The sequence below is a fragment of the Aquarana catesbeiana genome, linkage group LG08, assembly GCF_042186555.1.
Source record: "Aquarana catesbeiana isolate 2022-GZ linkage group LG08, ASM4218655v1, whole genome shotgun sequence".
NCBI lineage: Eukaryota > Metazoa > Chordata > Amphibia > Anura > Ranidae > Aquarana > Aquarana catesbeiana.
Window position 1 is genome coordinate 26,441,164 of NC_133331.1, and position 17,557 is coordinate 26,458,720.

The 17,557-nt window shown below is 40.8% G+C and overlaps 1 protein-coding gene across 4 annotated transcripts in view; it reads left to right on the top strand.

The window, feature by feature from the left end:
* LOC141105644 (alpha-2-macroglobulin-like) overlaps positions 1–17,557 on the top strand; it is a 317,621-nt gene that overhangs the window by 174,192 nt on the left and 125,872 nt on the right. For all 4 annotated transcript variants that reach the window (XM_073595620.1, XM_073595618.1, XM_073595617.1 and 1 more), the window contains exon 16: positions 13,947–14,111. In XM_073595620.1, coding sequence (XP_073451721.1) covers positions 13,947–14,111 — 165 coding nt within the window. The remainder of the gene's footprint in view (positions 1–13,946; positions 14,112–17,557) is intronic.

The following is a 17,557-nucleotide window of genomic DNA, read 5'->3' on the forward strand; positions in this document are numbered from 1 at the left end:
TAGACTTGATAATGCTTGTAGACTCCTCCCACAGTTTCTACACTACAGAGACAAGTAATATACCGAAACGAGCGGATTGTTCCCGATTGGTGTGTTATTACTTTGTGGAATGTTTCGCCGAATGGTCCACGAAATGACGTTTTTGCGGCGAAATTGGTCCCATAGGAATGAATGGCGAAATGTTCAAAACTAGAGTGGGAGGTGACAAAAGCTGACAACCCCATGATCAGCCAAAACATTATGACCACCCCATGATCAGCCAAAACATTATGACCGCCCCATGTAAAAAAAAAAATATATATTTTTGAAAAAAAAAAAAAAATTTTTGAAAAAAAAAAAAATAATTTTTGAAAAAAAAATAATAATTTTTGAAAAAAATAAAAATAAAATAATTTTTGAAAAAAAAAATCATAATTTTTGAAAAAAATGTTCAGCTCTTTCAGCGAATGATGGAACTTTTTTACTACTATTTATACTTTTTAAAATATTAAGCTTTTTAACACTTTTCACAGTTACTCAAGCCACTCCACCCCACCCAGTTACTCCGCCCACTCCAGTTGTAGAGGCAAGAACACTTTCACAATTTCCCCAGAAATTGTACCTTTTCTAGTTCTTATTATTATAGCCAAATTTACCACCCTAACTCCTCCCACAGTTTTTACACTACATAGACAAGTAATATACCGAAACGTGCGGATTGTTCCCGAATGGTGTGCTATTACTTTGTGGAACGTTTCGCCGAATGGTTCACGAAATATCGTCGTTTTTGCGGCGAAATTGGTCCCATAGGAATGAATGGGGAAACTAGAGTGGGAGATGACAAAAGCTGGAAAATCAGAACATGATTTCTAAACTGCCGCCACTCCCTCATTTTCAAGCCCACCTACACAAATCTTATATCAAAACGTTCAGCTGTCCCTGCTGCCACTAAACATGTCCACGGCTAAGCCATAGTCCTGATAGTTTTCACAATATGACCATTTGTTTGCAACTCACGCCGTCTATTGACATTCATTGAAACTACACTCTAACCCCCTCCAAATTTGAAGGGCAATTTCTAAACTGCGACTGTGCCTCCATTTTTAATATTTCAGAGACATACTATACATCAAAATCTAGGTCTGGGTCTTGTGATTCTCACAATATAAAGATCTTCGCTGTAGGATGTATAGTTTTTAAAATACGGCCATTTGTTTAGAGGTCATTTCAGGAAATTTTAGCCATTAATCAGAGTGTACTGTTAGTATTTGTTTTGTTGCCATGGTTACCAAAGCTTCTGTTATACACAGGGGGGGAGGTGGCTGGAGCATCTCAGCTCTGATTACAGAGCCCGGGGGAGGGGACAGACACACCATGTACTGATTTATAATAGAGGAATATGATGGGGCAGTTTTGATGGGGTAATTCTGATGGGGCAGTTTTGATGAAGCAATATTTGGGAAGCATAAACAGGGCATGAGCGTTGCTAGGGAACAGTGGTTGTAAACACAAGATGCTGAGACACTCCAAATGCATGTGACTTCATCTGCTAGACTTGATAATGCTTGTAGACTCCTCCCACAGTTTTCACACTACAGAGACAAATAATATACCGAAACGAGCGGATTGTTCCCGATTGGTGTGTTATTACTTTGTGGAACGTTTTGCCGAATGGTCCACGAAATGACGTTTTTGCGGCGAAATTGGTCCCATAGGAATGAATGGCGAAATGTTCAAAACTAGAGTGGGAAGTGACAAAAGCTGACAACCCCATGATCAGCCAAAACATTATGACCACCCCATGATCAGCCAAAACATTATGACCGCCCCATGTCAAAAAAAAATATTTTTGAAAAAAAAAAAAAAATTTTGTAAAAAAATAATTTTTGAAAAAAAAAAATCATTTTTGAAAAAAAAAAATATATATTTTTGAAAAAAAAAATATTTTTGAAAAAAAAAAATTATTTTTGAAAAAAAAATTACTTTAAAAAAAATAATAATTTCGAAAAAAAAAATTATTTTTGAAATAAAAAAATTCATTTTTGAAAAAAAAAATTACCTTTGAAAAAAAAAATTACTTTTGAAAAAAAAAATCATTTTTGAAGAAAAAAAATCATTTTTGATTAAAAAAAATTCATTTTTGAAAAAAAAAATTACTTTTGAAAAAAATGTTCAGCTCTTTCAGCGAATGATGGAACTTTTTTACTACTATTTATACTTTTTAAAATATTAAGCTTTTTAACACTTTTCACAGTTACTCAAGCCACTCCACCCCACCCAGTTACTCCGCCCACTCCAGTTGTAGAGGCAAGAACACTTTCACAATTTCCCCAGAAATTGTACCTTTTCTAGTTCTTATTAAGTGTTCTTGCATAGCAAGACCACTTACTGTTATCTCACATATATATTATTCTTATTATTATAGCCAAATTTACCACCCTAACTCCTCCCACAGTTTTTACACTACATAGACAAGTAATATACCGAAACGTGCGGATTGTTCCCGAATGGTGTGCTATTACTTTGTGGAACGTTTCGCCGAATGGTTCACGAAATATCGTTGTTTTTGCGGCAAAATTGGTCCCATAGGAATGAATAAGGAAACTAGAGTGGGAGATGACAAAAGCTGGAAAATCAGAACATGATTTCTAAACTGCCGCCACTCCCTCATTTTCAAGCCCACCTACACAAATCTTATATCAAAACGTTCAGCTATCCCTGCTGCCACTAAACATGTCCACGGCTAAGCCATAGTCCTGATAGTTTTCACAATATGACCATTTGTTTGCAACTCACGCCGTCCATTGACATTCATTGAAACTACACTCTAGCCCCCTCCAAATTTGAAGGGCAATTTCTAAACTGCGACCGTGCCTTCATTTTTAATATTTCTGAGACATACTATACATCAAAATCTAGGTCTGGGTCTTGTAATTCTCACAATATAAAGATCTTCGCTGTAGGATGTATAGTTTTTAAAATACGGCCATTTGTTTAGAGGTCATTTCAGGAAATTTTAGCCATTAATCAGAGTGTACTGTTATGCCGCGTACACACGGTCGGACTTTTCGTCTACAAAAGTCCGACAGCCTGTCCGACAGACTTCCGGCGGACTTTCGGCGGACTTGCAGCAGACTTTCTAACGAACGGACTTGCCTACACACGACCACACAAAAGTCCGACGGATTCGTACGTGATGACGTACACCGGACTAAAATAAGGAAGTTCATAGCCAGTAGCCAATAGCTGCCCTAGCGTGGGTTTTTGTCCGTCGGACTAGCACACAGACGAGCGGATTTCGGGGTCCGTCGTAGTTACGACGTAAAGATTTGAAGCATGTTTCAAATCTAAAGTCCGTCGGATTTGAGGCTAAAAAAGTCAGTTGAAAGTCCGGAGAAGCCCACACACGATCGGATTACCAGCCAGCTTTAGTCCGTCGGCGTCCGTTGGACTTTTGTAGACGAAAAGTCCGACCGTGTGTACGCGGCATAAGTGTTTGTTTTGTTGCCATGGTTACCAAAGCTTCTGTTATACACAGGGGGGGAGGTGGCTGGAGCATCTCAGCTGATTACAGAGCCCGGGGGAGGGGACAGACACACCATGTACTGATTTATAATAGAGGAATATGATGGGGCAGTTTTGATGGGGTAATTCTGATGGGGCAGTTTTGATGAAGCAGTATTTGGGAAGCATAAACAGGGCATGAGCGTTGCTAGGAAACAGTGGTTGTAAACACAAGATGCTGAGACACTCCAAATGCATGTGACTTCATCTGCTAGACTTGATAATGCTTGTAGACTCCTCCCACAGTTTTCACACTACAGAGACAAATAATATACCGAAACGAGCGGATTGTTCCCGATTGGTGTGTTATTACTTTGTGGAATGTTTCGCCGAATGGTCCACGAAATGACGTTTTTGCGGCGAAATTGGTCCCATAGGAATGAATGGCGAAATGTTCAAAACTAGAGTATGAAGTGACAAAAGCTGACAACCCCATGATCAGCCAAAACATTATGACCACCCCATGATCAGCCAAAACATTATGACCGCCCCATGTAAAAAAAAAAAATATTTTTGAAAAAAAAAAAAAATTTTTGAAAAAAGTAAAATAATTTTTGAAAAAAAAAATCATTTTTGAAAAAAAAGAATATATATTTTTGAAAAAAAAAATATTTTTGAAAAAAAAAAAATATATTTTTGAAAAAAAAAAAATTATTTTTGAAAAAAAAAAATATTTTTGAAAAAAAAATTTCTTTTAAAAAAAAAATTATTTTTGAAAAAAAAATATATTTGAAAAAAAAAAATATTTTTGAAAAAAAAAAATTATTTTTGAAAAAAAAATTACTTTAAAAAAAATAATAATTTCGAAAAAAAAATTATTTTTGAAATAAAAAAATTCATTTTTAAAAAAAAATTACCTTTGAAAAAAAAATTACTTTTGAAAAAAAAAATCATTTTTGAAGAAAAAAAAATTCATTTTTGAAGAAAAAAAAATCATTTTTGAATAAAAAAAATTCATTTTTGAATAAAAAAAATTCATTTTTGAAAAAAAAAATTACTTTTGAAAAAAATGTTCAGCTCTTTCAGCGAATGATGGAACTTTTTTACTACTATTTATACTTTTTAAAATATTAAGCTTTTTAACACTTTTCACAGTTACTCAAGCCACTCCACCCCACCCAGTTACTCCGCCCACTCCAGTTGTAGAGGCAAGAACACTTTCACAATTTCCCCAGAAATTGTACCTTTTCTAGTTCTTATTATTATAGCCAAATTTACCACCCTAACTCCTCCCACAGTTTTTACACTACATAGACAAGTAATATACCGAAACGTGCGGATTGTTCCCGAATGGTGTGCTATTATTTTGTGAAACGTTTCGCCAAATGGTTCACAAAATATCGTCATTTTTGCGGCGAAATTGGTCCCATAGGAATGAATGGGGAAACTAGAGTGGGAGATGACAAAAGCTGGAAAATCAGAACATGATTTCTAAACTGCCGCCACTCCCTCATTTTCAAGCCCACCTACACAAATCTTATATCAAAACGTTCAGCTATCCCTGCTGCCACTAAACATGTCCACGGCTAAGCCATAGTCCTGATAGTTTTCACAATATGACCATTTGTTTGCAACTCACGCCGTCCATTGACATTCATTGAAACTACACTCTAGCCCCTTCAAATTTGAAGGGCAATTTCTAAACTGCGACTGTGCCTTCAATTTTAATATTTCAGAGACATACTATACATCAAAATCTAGGTCTGGGTCTTGTGATTCTCACAATATAAAGATCTTCGCTGTAGGATGTATAGTTTTTAAAATACGGCCATTTGTTTAGAGGTCATTTCAGGAAATTTTAGCCATTAATCAGCGTGTACTGTGTTTGTTTTGTTGCCATGGTTACCAAAGCTTCTGTTATACACAGGGGGGAGGTGGCTGGAGCATCTCAGCTCTGATTACAGAGCCCGGGGGAGGGGACAGACACACCATGTACTGATTTATAATAGAGGAATATGATGGGGCAGTTTTGATGGGGTAATTCTGATGGGGCAGTTTTGATGAAGTAGTATTTGGGAAGCATAAACAGGGCATGAGTGTTGCTAGGAAACAGTGGTTGTAAACACAAGATGCTGAGACACCCCAAATGCATGTGACTTCATCTGCTAGACTTGATAATGCTTGTAGACTCCTCCCACAGTTTTTACACTACAGAGACAAGTAATATACCGAAACGAGCGGATTGTTCCCGATTGGTGTGTTATTACTTTGTGGAACGTTTCGCCGAATGGTCCACGAAATGACGTTTTTGCGGCGAAATTGGTCCCATAGGAATGAATGGCGAAATGTTCAAAACTAGAGTGGGAGGTGACAAAAGCTGACAACCCCATGATCAGCCAAAACATTATGACCACCCCATGATCAGCCAAAACATTATGACCGCCCCATGTAAAAAAAAAAATAATTTTTGAAAAAAATAAAAAAATAATTTTTGAAAAAAATAAAAAAATCATTTTTGAAAAAAAAAAAAATATTTTTGAAAAAAAAAAAAAATATTTTTGAAAAAAAAAAAATTATTTTTGAAAAAAAAAAATATTTTTGAAAAAAAAATTACTTTTAAAAAAAAAATTATTTTTGAAAAAAAATATATATTTGAAAAAAAAATATTTTTGAAAAAAAAAATTATTTTTGAAAAAAAAATTACTTTAAAAAAAAAATAATTTCGAAAAAAAAATTATTTTTGAAATAAAAAAATTCATTTTTGAAAAAAAAAATTACCTTTGAAAAAAAAAAATTACTTTTGAAAAAAAAATTCATTTTTGAAGAAAAAAAAAATCATTTTTGAAGAAAAAAAAATCATTTTTGAATAAAAAAAAATTCATTTTTGAAAAAAAAAATTACTTTTGAAAAAAATGTTCAGCTCTTTCAGCGAATGATGGAACTTTTTTACTACTATTTATACTTTTTAAAATATTAAGCTTTTTAACACTTTTCACAGTTACTCAAGCCACTCCACCCCACCCAGTTACTCCGCCCACTCCAGTTGTAGAGGCAAGAACACTTTCACAATTTCCCCAGAAATTGTACCTTTTCTAGTTCTTATTATTATAGCCAAATTTACCACCCTAACTCCTCCCACAGTTTTTACACTACATAGACAAGTAATATACCGAAACGTGCGGATTGTTCCCGAATGGTGTGCTATTACTTTGTGGAACGTTTCGCCGAATGGTTCACGAAATATCGTCGTTTTTGCGGCGAAATTGGTCCCATAGGAATGAATGGGGAAACTAGAGTGGGAGATGACAAAAGCTGGAAAATCAGAACATGATTTCTAAACTGCCGCCACTCCCTCATTTTCAAGCCCACCTACACAAATCTTATATCAAAATGTTCAGCTATCCCTGCTGCCACTAAACATGTCCATGGCTAAGCCATAGTCCTGATAGTTTTCACAATATGACCATTTGTTTGCAACTCACGCCGTCCATTGACATTCATTGAAACTACACTCTAGCCCCCTCCAAATTTGAAGGGCAATTTCTAAACTGCGACCGTGCCTTCATTTTTAATATTTCAGAGACATACTATACATCAAAATCTAGGTCTGGGTCTTGTGATTCTCACAATATAAAGATCTCCGCTGTAGGATGTATAGTTTTTAAAATACGGCCATTTGTTTAGAGGTCATTTCAGGAAATTTTAGCCATTAATCAGAGTGTACTGTTAGTGTTTGTTTTGTTGCCATGGTTACCAAAGCTTCTGTTATACACAGGGGGGAAGGTGGCTGGAGCATCTCAGCTGATTACAGAGCCCGGGGGAGGGGACAGACACACCATGTACTGATTTATAATAGAGGAATATGATGGGGCAGTTTTGATAGAGCAATTCTGATGGGGCAGTTTTAATGGGGCAATTATGATGGGGCAGTTTTGATGGTGGCAATATGATGGGGCAGTTTTGATAGGAATTGTATTGTGTAGAAATTACATTGTGTTGTGTATTGAGCAGTGCGTGTGAAGCATAAACAGTACACGAGCGTTGCTAGGAAACAGTGGTTGTAAACACAAGATGCTGAAACCCCCCAAATGCATGTGGCCATACCTTCATCTGCGAGGCTTGATAATGCTGATAATTTACCACCCTAACTCCTCCCTCAGTTTTTACACATTCGCCAAATGGTTCACGGAATATCGTCGTTTTTGCGGCGAAATTGGTCCCATAGGAATGAATGGCGAAATGTTCAAAACTAGAGTGGGAGTTGACAAAAGCTGACAACCCCATGATCATACCACCCTAACTCCTCCCACAGCTTTTAAACTACATAGACAGTAATATACCGAAGGTGTGGATTGTTCCCGATTGGTGTGCTATTACTTTGTGGAACGTTTCGCCGAATGGTCCACGAAATATTGTAGTTTTTGCGGCGAAATTGGTCCCATAGAAATGAATGGCGAAATGTTCAATGTCATTTAATTGGTGTGCTATTACCTTGTGGAACTTTGTGAAAAGCTGAAAAATACCAGTGTGAATCCTATAAAATTATATATTATACCATAAACAAACGGTGACTGCAAAACTCATATTGAATGACCCCATGGGTATTTAAATCAACAAACATGTGATAAGAAGGTAAAAAACCCTTAATATATTGCATATGCCTAAATGTCACAGGTAGTTCCAAAGAATCACCACTAGGTGCTGCTGCTAATATCATAAGCACCCGATGTGATGAATCCAGCATATACAAGTGCAAACAGTATACCAGATCTAGAAAATATCCATATGGACTAAAAAATGTGTCAGGAAAACAAAACAATAAAAAAACCAAAAGCAAAAAAGTCTGTTCCCAAGTGGTGCGTCCCAAACTATAAAGCACAAAAAAGTTCCAAAGGCTAAGTGACTGTGGTGTCCTCAACGGTGAAAATCCGTGACTTCTGTGCTCCCCTTTTGGCTCCCCACTCACCGGCTCCCACTACCCCTGCAGGGGTGACAGACACTTTAAATTCCAAACGCTGTCCTCTTGGCCGGTATCACTGAGATAGGATGTCCTCTCTCCCAGGCGTTTCCAGATTTCCGCTTATACCACGTCCAAGAAAGGGATCAAATGGGGATCCCTTCCTTGGACACGTCTAGTGCTCTGCTGACACTGTCCACTGCCCTACTACCATATATACTGGATATAGTATACATATGCATTTGTGTTTGAGCTTTGGGGTGCACACCCTAATGCAATACACTGCGCACACCTATGACAGTACTATAAAGTAAAACATGTAAGACTTCAATTTGGCTTTAACTGCTTGCGGACCAGCCGCCATCATTATACTGTGGCAGGTCGGCACGATCCAGCGAACCGTCGTATCTATATGCCGGTCCCTTTAGGCGGGATAACAGGCGCGCACGCCCGCTGCACAGCGGGGGGTGCCAATGCTTGTGACGGGTGGTTGCAATGACTGCCGGCCATGAGCGATCATGGGCACAAGAGGCAGAACAGGGACGTGTGTGTGTAAACAAACACATCCCAGTTCTGTGAGGAGAGGACAGAGAGATTGTGAGTTCCTATGAGCTAGGAACACGATCTCTCAGCTCCTATAGTCACTTCCACCCCCCCACAGTTAGAACACACACAGGGAACACAGTTAACCCCTTGATCGCCTCCTAGTGTTAACCCCTTCCCTGCCAGTGACGTTTATACAGTAATCAGTCCATTTTTATAGCACTGATCACTGTATAATTGTTAATCAACCCGAAAATGTTTCAAAAGTGTCCGATGTGTCTGCCATAATGTCTCAGTCTTGATGAAAGATCACCACCATTACTAGTAAAAAAAAAAAATTATTATAAAAATGCCATAAATCTATCCCCTATTTTGTAGATGCTATAACTTTTGCACAAACCAATCAATATACACTTTTTTGCGATTTTTATTACCAAAAATATGTAGAAGATTACATATCGGCCTAAACCGATGAAAAAAAATAGCTTTTTTAAAAAACAAATTGGGCAATTTATTACAGCAAAAATTACAAAATATTGTGTTTTTTTCAAAATTGGCGCTCTTTTTTGTTTATAGCACAAAAAATAAAAACCGCAGAGATGATGAAATACCACCAAAAAAAGCCTTGCGGCTTCACTTCCTGGTTCCCTACTGCGCATGCGCGACTCATGCTGCGCGTTCCCACTGTTTCCTGCTGTTTCCTGGGACCCGTGTGTCTCCCAGAAGACAGTGGGGGGGTGGTGTAAATACCCACGGGTGGCGCGGGTAACTATACCCAGAAGTGGGAGCAAGATACCTGTATTAGACAGGTATCTGCTCCCCCCCTAGAAGGTGCCAAATGTGACACCGGAGGGGGGGGATTCCGAAAAGTGGAAGTTCCATTCTTGTGTGGAACTCCGCTTTAAGTTACTTACTCTACTGTATCTGTGAAGGGGGCTATGGTTTTTACCCAGACTGATCCCCTGATATGGACTACAAACATGTTCTCATCTATTCATTAACATTACATGGGGAGCAGGACAATTGGTAGTTCACAGAAGATAGCGCTGAAGGAAGATAAGCTTCAGGTCAGATTATAGACAATGACAAAGACACTGTATTTCTGGGAAGATCCAGGCTCAAAGTAAAGCTAAATACCATGGGGTATGACACGCACAGGCGTATAACACGCACCTTAACTTTGATGCCGCGGACACACGGTCAGATTTTCCAACAGGAAATGTTGGATGTGAGCTTGTTGGCTGAAAGTCCGACCGACGTGTGTATGCTCCATCGAACATTTGTTGTCGGACTTTTCGTCAACAAATGTTTGATAGCAGGTTCTCAAATTTTCCACCAAGAAAACTTTGTTGTCGGAATTTCCTATTGTGTGTACACAAGTCCGTCGCAGAAAAGTTCACTCATGCTCGGAATCAAGCAGAAGGAGCCACACTGGCATTTGAACTTTTTCTCAGCTCTTCGTACGTCTTGTACGTCACCACGTTCGTAATTGTTGGCCAACATTTGTGTGACCGTGTGTATGCAAGACAAGTTGGAGCCAACAACCTTCGAACAAAAATCCACGAGTTTTGTTGTCGGAAAGTTTGATCGTGTGTAAGGAAGCATAAGAGGGAAGTTTCAGGAAAAAAACTTTACACAACCCCCTGCATGGTACACAGAGCCCCCTGCATAACACACAGACCCCCTGCATAATACATACCCCTTGCATAGTACACAGAGCCCCCTGAATAAGAAGCAGACCCCTTGCATAGTACACAGAGCCCCCTGCATAACACACAGACCCCTGGATAACACACAGACCCCCCTGCATAGTACACAGAACCCCCTGCATGGTACACAGACCCCTGCATAGTACACAGACCGCTCTCCTCCTCTGCACTCCAGCATGCTCAGGAGTATAGAGGGCATCGCTGCTGGCCCCTTCTTGTGCACCACTCCTCCTGTGTCACTTGTTGTGGATCTGAGCTATTGAATACCTCCATTAGCACTATGGACCTGATCATGTAACTGCTCTCCTCTCTTTCATTGACGGTCACATGACCGCTCTCCTCCTCCAATCAAAAGCTACACTCAAAGAGGGAGCAGAGCGGGAGGAGGAGAGCAGCCAGAACAAGTGGCGATGGTGGAGGGATTTAGAGGCTTGGATCTGCATTGATAGTGGCACAGGGGGAGCGGTGTGTGGGAGGGGGTTGACAGTGGTGTTTTCTGGAGTTTGGAGTGGGCTGGCAGAGCTGTCCCAGGGCCAGGAGAGGAGGGCAGCTGGCCTGACACCCTCCCAATGGGTGGCACCCAGGGCCGACCGCCCGATCAGTGTATAACACTCAGGCACGGTTTACCCTCTGTTTTCAGTGTAAAAAAGTGCGCGTTAGACGCCAATAAATACGGTAAATAAAAGAAAACATAAAAGTTAATGCGTATTTGTATTTTAACCTCCCTGATGGTATTCCCGAGTGTGGCTCAGGGTTAAATTTCAGCACCATTAGCGGTAACCCCGAGCCACACTCGGGATTGCATTGCAGGATCCTGGTTCGGTGTACTTACCTTGTCCCCAGGATCCTGCGATGTCCCCCCGCGGTGTCTGTAGGCTCTGTCCTCCTCCCGAAGCCTCTCTGTGCCAGGCTCCGTTCCCTGTGAGCATCGCAATGCATGGGGGTGGAGCCTGGCGGCAAATTTAAAAAATTTAAAAATCATAACACATACAGTACTGTATGAAATCATTTCACATCCCTTTTGTCCCCAATGCTTTGTCCAATGCCCTACATGCAGTTTTAAATTATATATACTGTTCTTTCTGCCTGGAAACTTGAGATTGTCCATAGCAACCGAAAAGTGTCCCTTTACGTCAAAAGTGGCTTTAGACCAGTTAGAAAACAGCGATAGTAAATTAGAACACTTGCAGAATTGAGCGATAGTGAATTGTGGGGAAATTAATTTTATTATTATTATATTATTATTTTTTGTAATTATTTACATTTATTTATTATATTATAATTTATGATTTTGTGTTTCAAACTTCAGCATACAGTACCTGGGATATCTACTAGACTCTTGTTTGGACAGATTTAAGTGTGTTATTGCTAAGAATTACAGGCCTACAATATAAAACGCCAAATTTCCAAGCAAAATAATTGTAACGCTTTCAGCACCTAAAATCCGACATAATCATACCGCCAGGGAGGTTAAATGGAATGTATAGTGTACCGTCAGTCAATATTTTAATCATTGTTGTATGTGAAGTCATTTTGCCATGCATTTTATCTTTGCCCTTTCGATTTTGCCATTGCAAAAAATGATTTTACAGATTAGCCCCTAGAGCAGTGTTTCTCAACCCTCTAGTGCCGTGACCCCTTGATAAAATTTCCCAAGTTGTGGGGACCCCTAACAGTAAAATTATTTTCGTAGCGTGGGTTGTCGGCACCCAAGGCAAGACACGTAATTTGCGCCCCTAACCCATGGACATTTAGCGCTCCCTGAGTCCCTTCCACTCATACAGTATTAAAACCCTTTATGGTACATTTTAGGATGTACCACTCCTTCTCTTTGTTCTCCTTTCTTTCCCTTTTATCTCTCTCTATCCTAATTTCTTGTTTTTTCCCCCATCCCTCTCTCTAGCTGTCTTTCTTGTTTTCTCTTATTCTTCCTCTCCCTTTTTCTTTGTTCCTCCCCCTCTTTTCCTCTCCCTTACATGTATTCTCTATTTTTATTCCTTCTCTTACTATTTGGTTGGGGGGTGGGGGGAATGGCATGAGTGGCAGTGCTGGGGGGAGTTCTGATCAGCCAACTTAGGTGCTCTTGATCAAGGTCCTCTGAGAACTGTAGTGGGGACTTTTAATGGCAACTATAATCACAGGTAGTGTTACTCACTGTGTCTCCGACTTTGTGGTGTCTCATAGCAGTGACACCTATGTCGAAATCAGAAGATAGGGTCTCCTTCAGCCCCTCCCACTTCACATTCCTCACCAGTCAGCTGACCACTAGTCTCTGCCCCCCAGCCATGCCATGAACTGAATGGGTGGCTGCGGAGAGGCTGAGTGGACGGCCACAGGCTCCAGGAACAGCCTAACTGGGCAGTCACAGGCTCCAGGGACAACCCTGCTGGACAGCTGCAAAAAGGCTGGAAGAGCGGTGCGGGCTTCAGGAACAGCCCAGGATTCGGTGACCCCTGGCAAATCAACATTTGACCCCCAGGTTGAGAACCACTGCCCTAGAGGGACTGCTTTCTGGCTCACTGCAGTTAACCCATTTCTCTCTCTGAGCCCCCATTCATACTTGAGCATTACTGAGGCATTTTGGTGGGTTTTTTTTAGTGTTTTTAGGAGTGAAGTGCCATAGAGGACTTTTTAGCCCTGTAGACATTTAATATAGGTGCGCTTGAAAAATTGTGCTTTTTTTTTTGGTGCACTACCATTCAAGTCAATGGGGCCAAAAATGCCCTGTTATGCTTCAAAAGTAGCCCATGTACCTTTTGGAGCTACAAGCATTGAGCTACATGCGCCTGACTGCTCAACTGTGAATGGGGACAATTTAAAAGCACAGGATTTGGCTTGCTGAACATTTTGAATCTTTGTGCTTCATGCTAAAAAATGCTTAGGTGTGAAAGGGGGCTTAGGTGTTGAGATAAGATATCAGCCATACAGAAAGTGCATTGTTTTCAAAAAATTTCAAACACAGAATAAAAAAAATAAAATAAAATAATAAAAAATAATACAAAAATAAAATAATAATATTAATTATTATTATTATTATTATTATTATGCAATAACAATAAGAACAATAATATTGTACATTCCTTTTAACCCTCAGATTTTTATATAAGTCCACTCCTCTCTTTTCTAAAAAGTGATAGATACAGGGAATTCAAATGTAACACAGGGTGGATCCTCATTTTTACTGTACATTACATTTTTAAAAATGAATTTTTATTTTTGTTGCTAGATTTTCATGCATTGCTTTTCCTTTTAAGGTTTTTGATCTATTTTCATCCCGGCAAAGTGGAGTGTATGACTTTCGTATCCGGGACCCTGTTAATCGGTGCAGGCCCCTTGATGATGGGAATAGGAGATATCTGCTTTATGCACGTCATCGTTATCATCGTAACACGGATGTGGATGTGCACAGCTTATTCGAGGCAAGTAAAATAATATCTAAAATACAGTATATACCAGTAAAGGTTAAAGGATAAGTAAAGTTAAACAGTACACTAACCTTTCCGCCCCCTTTTCCCACAACCTAAAGCAAGCTACCATCCCCCTCCCCAGATGTATATGCACTTGCATCCCATGGCTGCCATCTGTCCCAATCTTCACATGCCTTTGTTGACATCTCTTTCCCACTTGCAGCACCTGCATAGTCCATGCTTATGGCTTTCTATGGAGACTGACAGGCATGTCCAGATGAAAGATGTTGGCCATGGGATGTGAAGATTGGGCCGGATGGTGGATTTGAGATGTAGAATATATATATCTAGGGAGGAGGAGTTACTTTAATTCAGAGGGTTTGATGGAGAAAGGATATGTACACTACTTATCCTATGAGATCTCTCAAACTTAATCCATGTGAACAGGGAATTGTTTTCCGTCTCTCTATATGGTCACTTATACATTGTCACAATGTTCTAAGAGAACTTAGGACCAGTAAACAATAAAATGTTCTCTGTAACAGAGGTGATCAATTCAGATGGGTATTACTGTGGGTACCAGAGGTTGTGTTCCTACAAGCTGCTAACACCTAACCTAACCCTGAAATAAACCCTGAAACTATAATCCCAGCTAAAGGACTGAAATGTACCTTTATGCCCACTATTTATACTAGTTGGTACCAACGTGATGGAACTAAGTATCCCCCAAGACCCCTAACGAACCTATGAATATCGCTAGATATTAGGCTTTTGCTTGATACTACTAATTTCCCAAAATTGATGTAGCACCCTCCTAGTTAAGCTGCTATGTTTGGTCAGGCAAATTTAGTTTTTTGGCTCTCCTTTAAGCAGCAGAGCAGAGTGTGCACGATCGCTTTAGGCTGTTCTGGGTTCAGTAGGCTGCAGGTTTGATGACTGCTCCCTGTTTTCTAGGTGGGAGAGTCAAATAGGCAGCCTGAATTTTTTTGCAACCCCAGCCAATGTCTGGAAAGGTGTGTCCAGATGGAGATTTGGAAGCGTATAAATAATCTGGAACTCCAGAGGCCAGGGCTCTTTCTTCTTTCCCTGGAGAAGAGATTTCCAGCAAGGAAGGCAGTCCTGCTAAAGGTCCAGCCTGCTCATCGGGATCCCAGCTAAGCTTAGAGGGCCTGTTCAGCTATAAACCTTATCAGGGAGGGGTGCTTAGAAAATCTGCCCTGGGAGTTTACAGAAAAGCCTGCTTTCTGGAGTCAGCAAGTGACACTCCAAGCTTGAGGGACACTGAGTGACTGACCTGAGGGGGAAAGATTTCAGCAGCTGTTGCTTCTACTAACCCTGTTACACAAAGGCTTGCCTGGCCTGGGACATTGCTAAAGGTGTCTAGTGATATCCACTTATTGTACTGCTGCTTAAGGGACTGTTCTGTAGACCTACTAGAAGGAAGTGTGTCCTTATTGTTCCTGTAAGCAATGTGGAGTGGCCCACAGTTCCCTGAACCCTATCCAAGTTATTAGAGCGTTAAACGTTAAAAGGCAACCTTTCCAGAGTGTGAAGTTGCTGTTTGCCTGGCTGCTACACTAACCAAAATACTTTTGCACTTTAAATCTGTGACCCTAGCAAAGGGTAGTGCTACACTGGATTGCCTGCAGGCACCTTTAGACTCTTCTTTGATACCAACTCATACAACTGCTCCTCTGGGATAAGGACAATATTGGAGTTACCTACTGTACAAACAGATATGCACATCTGTTGTGTGAAGTCTGTACCTGGTGAAGATTACAAATTTATAGGTGATGGCCAGAGATGCAAAAGTCATATACTGTATAATATTAAAGCTAAAGCTTAATCAAATTTTGACTTGGCGGTGGCCGCAGATGATTTGTTGGGGAAATGGCTCGTGTTAGCACTTTAATTATCATGACAATATGGTTGATTGGTGTCAGGATGATTAAAGCGCATTTTTATTTATTACATTGTAATATAAAATGAAATAGTTCAACTAACCATAATGCAGAATCTGTGGGAGCCCTGAGTGTGCCACTTGTCACCGTCGCCTGCCACCAGATGCAGCTTGTCATTTGCCACAGTCGCTGCTCATCAATATCCTGCCACTGGATGCAGCTTCCAACTTTAGCCTGCCAGCACAAACATCAGATGCAGCTTGTCAATTTAAGGCCAATTTGTAAAGGTTACCTGCAGTAAAAACACTTACAGCCTCTCCTTAGCGGTATGACATCCAGAGCATCCTGCATTCATGAGCAGGGAAACCAGAACATGGGCAGTTGCTTTACTGCAATCCTATGACAGTTAGAAGACAGAACAGCGGTGATGCGAGGCGGGCGGGGAGAGACAATGATGTCATCTCTCTGCTCGCCCGCCACACCTCTTCCAGTGCAGCCTTCACGGCCTGGCTGCAAACAGGGCACGAACTGGTACCGAGGCTTGGGGACCCCTGCTCTATATGATGTGCTGCAGCTTCCAATGTGCACTGGAGGAAGCCTATAGTATACAGCGGGGGGGAGTTGGCATCAAAAAACCACTAGAACCACCCCCCGGCAGCAACCAGACCATGCTCCAAGGACCCTCCCCCCCAGTGGGTGGTACTCATGCGGTCGGCGGCGATGCAGAGCAGAGAGATTGCTCTGATACTCTGATAACGGTGGCAATCTTCCCTTCCGGGTCTTGCCGTACATCCTCCTTGCCGCCTGGTACCAACCAATAGGATCGCTTCTACTCTTGGCCAATCGTACTCCTCCCACTTCCTGATTGGCCAGGAGGAGAATCAGTGTGACAATAGTGAATATTCATTCGATATTGTCACACAACTGGGGGGGTGGCCCACCCTTTTTTGAAGCCAATTAGAGCCTCAGGCTCTAATCACATGCTTCAAAAAAAAAGAAAAAAACCCATTGGAATCTATGTAGATTAGGGAGGCGGTCACATGGATAGGGGGGGCAGTGCCCCTGGGCCCCGTATGGAGTGACTGCCACTGGTATACAGTGAAATCAAAGTAAGTAATTTCTAGTAATGGAGAGGAGACTGCACAACTGTGCAAGACGTTAAGTAAAGTTGGAGCTCAGCTTTTGCAGGGAAATGCCACATTTAACCACTTGCCACCCGCCATATAGCAGAATGACGTCGGCAAAGTGGTTTCAATATCCTGACTGGACGTCATATGACGTCCTCAGGATATTGAGCCGCTGCGCGCCCCCGGGGGCGCGCATCGCGGCGATCGTTGTTGCGGGGTGTCAGTCTGACACCCCACAACACCGATCTAGGTAAAGAGTCTCTGACGGAGACTCTTTACCACGTGATCAGCCGTGTCCAATCACAGCTGATCACGATGTAAATAGGAAGAGCCGGTGATCGGCTTTTCCTCACTCGCGTCTGACAGACGCGAGTGGAGGAGAGCCGATCGGCTGCTCTCCTGATGGGGGGGTCTGTGCTGATTGTTTATC